General features: G+C 32.5%; 1 protein-coding gene across 1 annotated transcript in view; it reads right to left on the minus strand.

The window, feature by feature from the left end:
* LOC122273327 (lamin Dm0-like) overlaps window positions 1-2,621 on the minus strand; it is a 5,655-nt gene extending 3,034 nt beyond the window's left edge. The window contains exon 1 of the mRNA XM_043057407.2: window positions 2,131-2,621. Coding sequence (XP_042913341.1) covers window positions 2,131-2,513 — 383 coding nt within the window. The 5' untranslated portion in view covers window positions 2,514-2,621. The remainder of the gene's footprint in view (window positions 1-2,130) is intronic.
* Between the last annotated feature and the right edge of the window lie 160 nt (window positions 2,622-2,781).

A 2,781-nucleotide genomic window follows, 5' to 3' on the forward strand; every position in this document is an offset into this window, starting at 1 on the left:
TTCTTTAATTATAATACATTTCTAACGTCTTCTATTTTTTAAAGTATTGAATATTTTTGGTGCATCATCATAGAAGATTTTGCCTTTACAAGGTATTTGTCCATCTTACATTAGCACATAAAAAATTTGAACGTCTTACATGAAGAAACCTAACCTACGGTAAACACGTGGTTGCAGAGAAATGTGTTCTGAAAGGGGTTCTGTGGTTGTGTTCTGTTGTTCGAAAAGGTTTTTAACAATACTGGTAAATAGGGAAGCTAGATAACGGGGCAGATGTTGAAAATAATGAAAGATACAGGCAGAAAAGTGAAACGGATTTTATTCTAAATGGCGTAATTCTAAGCTTTGTTTGAAAATGCGAGAAATCCGCGATTTTTGAAAACGATTTATAGAATCCGCGAATTTCTCGCGGTAATAACTTTTTAATGCGAGAAAAGAAAAAAATATGCGAGATTCTCGCGCTGTAGTGAAAACACTGTATTGGGCCTACTTAAAATTTAAGCTACAGCTGGGAAATAGAATGAGAGAAATGCAAACTGCAATTGAGGTGATTTGGGCTACTGTGACAGATTATGATTCAGCAAGTTTTGAATATCTGGCAAGGAACCAGTGATTTTCTTTATTTGCAATCATACTTTAGCATCTGGCAATCAAAAGCTTGTTTACTTCAATAGCATTGTGTTTATAGCATTTTCTTTCTCATTTAATTTGATTTTTTCAAATTTTAAATAGATAGTTCAATCAACTTATCAACTTCTTATCGAACTTCTTATCGAGCTTATCAACTTCTGAATCAGAAATGGTAACAGAACATACAGGAATTTAATCTCATCATTAATTATTTTACAGGGTGCATAGCCAAATTATTCTACAAAAAATAAGCACCTTTTAAAACACTTTTCAAGCACTAAAAAAATATTTTTAAGCACTTTAAAAAAATACCATAATTAGGCAAGGTTGGAAAGTTTTTGACAATTGACGGTTTTATCTTGATTTAACTGTCATGTCAAACAACAACAAAAAAACTTTTGGCAATTGTCAAAAATCATGAAATTTTGAATCATGGAAAACGAATGGAGATTTCATACGCTACGGACTGACAATACGCCAAAATAGATTGGGGTTGAATTAATTGTGATAATGTTGAATAGAACAATGTGAATTATTTCTTTTTTTGCATAATTCATAGCGAAAATGGTAAAGGAAATCAATCAACATGGTAAAGGAAAAATCTCATTTTAAAAAAAGGGAAAACTAAGTACTTTTTCAAAATACCCAATGAAAAAAAGCACCTTTAAGGGCTTTTAAAAATGAAAATAAGAACCTTTAAGCACTTTTCAAAAACGCTACACACCCTGTCTTAAAAGATATAACTATGTTACAATAAGTTGAACTGGTAGTTCAAGTGCTAGCATTTTTGTTGACCTCTTAAACTTTTATATGAATACTAATAACTAAAAACATTTTAACACTTGCAATGATGAAATATAGCTGGTCTATTACTTTACGAGGTGCTTATGTCATATCTGATGATGAATCAGAACTGAATCACTCAGTGCGTCAAAGAAAAGCAAGCAGTGTTCAGAACCATGACATTGCCACTTGAACTGCTTTAAAATCTAAGCTATCACCATGAAAAGTATTTAATGCAAACTAAGGGAAATTCTGCAGTTGTTGGAAAGTATACATGGGCCATTCGGGCCCGAATGATATGAAGGTTGTGCATTACAGTCGTATAGTAACAACCTCTGTCATGTCAGAAGTTGAGCATATTTAATATGATATTTCGGTGATGGTAAAACTTATTATTATTCCTAAGTTTTTAGTTTATATTCAATGAAATATCACATTTAACAGTCAAGTTATCAAGGTAGTAAAGTAAAAAATAAACAGCTATATACCCTTAAAACTGCTTATTTACAAAGGCTTTTCAACATAGTTTGTGCCCATAATCGCTCAAATTAAATATCATGAGATATAAAACTTTCTAAACATATAACATTAAAAATGTCAACTGTTTCAACATGAATTTGTCATAACAGGCATATCAAAACAAAACCTGAATATTAATTCAAATTTAAATAAATAAAACAGATTAATGTAATCAATTAATGCACATTAAATACTTACTTTTTCTGTAATTCACCAATATTAGCTCGAATATTATTCAATTCAATGAGTGCTTGAGCTTTTTCCTTACTGGTTGCATCAAGTGCAGTACGTAACCCACCGATTTCCGAAAAATACTGTTCTTTAGTAGTCTTTATTTCCCTCTCGTATTTCTCTTGAATCGTAGTGACTTGACCACCAAGCCGTGAATTTTCATTTTCTAAAAATCGTACCTTATCAATGTAAGTAGCCAAACGATCGTTCAAATTTTGCAGCTGCAATTTTTCTTCCATACGAGAAACACGGGCCGGGCTAAGAGGAGTATTTTTCTTAGATTGGGAAGTACTGGCTCCAGCTGACTGCACAGGAGTGGACGCAGTCGATTTTCTTGTTTTTGAAGACATGATAATAACTTTATTATTACTAAAATATAGATAATTATAAGCCGGTAAACCGCACCCCACACGAAGCTAAAATGGCAATTTCGCGGCGGTTAAATTTAGCCGTTAGTTGCCAAACGCTAGAAATTAAAATAACAAGTTTTGAAATTAGGACAAGCTAGTGATTCAACGTTTAAAACGGTCTAGTTCGTAAAGTCGACGAGGGTTTCGTGGTAGATTCCTTTTCGGGGACATTCTTACTGCATACAAAAAATTTGGGAATTCGGTATGA

The sequence above is a fragment of the Parasteatoda tepidariorum genome, unplaced genomic scaffold (assembly GCF_043381705.1).
Source record: "Parasteatoda tepidariorum isolate YZ-2023 unplaced genomic scaffold, CAS_Ptep_4.0 HiC_scaffold_3731, whole genome shotgun sequence".
NCBI classification, from domain to species: Eukaryota; Metazoa; Arthropoda; class Arachnida; order Araneae; family Theridiidae; genus Parasteatoda; species Parasteatoda tepidariorum.